Consider the following 1,263-nt stretch of genomic DNA (forward strand, 5'->3'; position numbering starts at 1 on the left):
TATTATGTATGACGAAAGATGTCATGTATCGACTCCGTTGATCGACCGTGGAGCGGAAATGGCCCCATTCCACTTCTTCCTTGGACGTTGTTGAGCCTTGACGGGCTCTGAATAGATGATTGGCAAGGTGGAAGCATCTGTATGGATTAGGGATTCGACCGATCTCGTGGGCAAGAAAGACGTTTCTTCTCGGAGCGGTTCAAAGATGGCTCCCACGATATTTGGCGGCACGGCCAGGATGACACGGTCGAATTTTCTCTGGCAGCTGGACATGGGCGGTATCTTTTCACCGGCGAGCTCGGAGGCAGAGGATGTTGATTCCCAGCATACCATGACCGAAGAGCCGGTTGGACGGACGGAGGTGACTCGGGCTCCAAGACGGATGTTCAGGCCCTTCGAGAGGGTATCTTCGACTATCTGCGTTCCTTCACGGACGAGGTAGTGCGGTGCTCTATATGTGCGCCGAACGTACTGTACTATGTCATGGGCCGGAAAGCTGAGCATTTCAGCATGATTGCATGTTGACAAAGTAGCGAACGGAGGCAGGATATACCGATACACAAAGTGCCGTGGGAGACGGACACGGTTGAAGTATTCCTCCAAGGTCTCGAGTTGATCATCCTTGCGGGCATCTATCCAGAAACAGGCGAGACAAAACCAACCGAAGAAGAAAGCAACATAGATGAGCTCCCAGAGCCACGAGAGGAAGCCCTGCCCACCAGGACGAAGAGGAGGGAGACGGTGGTTGTTTGAAGAATAGAGGAATGTTACTTTGGGCTGAGCGAGTTCCTCCTGGGCCTGGTCCGATTGGGTCTCCGGACTCGGGATTGCCTTGGGTATGAAGGAGTAGCTGAAGAGGAACTTGAGAGGATCACACTTGATGCCGAGATGCTTATACATGAGCGTCATATACTTATAATAGCCATCGTCAAAGACCCGCATTGGATGGCTGATATGGAAGGTCTCCTGGCCATTCGCTGATTTGATGGTTTCCCCCTCGGCATTGAGAGACAAGGCGTCTTGCTAGATATTGGGCGCGCAGTTAGCTTTCGGTTCCTGTGTCGCCTTGAGAAAGAAGAAAGGGAAGAAAGAGGTGCATGCGAAACAACTCATCGCACACGAGAAGCAGTGTGACAACACCAGCCCGGAAGACGGAGCTCAACATATTTTTGAAAAAAGACGACAGCTTTGTCAATGATATATGTATCTCTCTTCCCCCATTGTCGAGCATGGTCCATCCCCTGCTATGGTTGCACAAGCTAC

General features: G+C 51.5%; 1 protein-coding gene across 1 annotated transcript; it reads right to left on the bottom strand.

The window, feature by feature from the left end:
- Window positions 1-21: 21 nt before the first annotated feature.
- On the bottom strand, window positions 22-1,165 carry TERG_03607 (uncharacterized protein; the record flags this gene model as incomplete). The annotated part of the gene is made up of 2 exons (XM_003236516.1): window positions 22-1,023; window positions 1,121-1,165. The coding sequence occupies 2 exons, from the start codon at window positions 1,163-1,165 to the stop codon at window positions 22-24; spliced, it is 1,047 nt and encodes a 348-aa protein (XP_003236564.1).
- Window positions 1,166-1,263: the final 98 nt, after the last annotated feature.

Source organism: Trichophyton rubrum (genome assembly GCF_000151425.1).
Source record: "Trichophyton rubrum CBS 118892 genomic scaffold supercont2.3, whole genome shotgun sequence".
Taxonomy (NCBI): Eukaryota; Fungi; Ascomycota; class Eurotiomycetes; order Onygenales; family Arthrodermataceae; genus Trichophyton; species Trichophyton rubrum.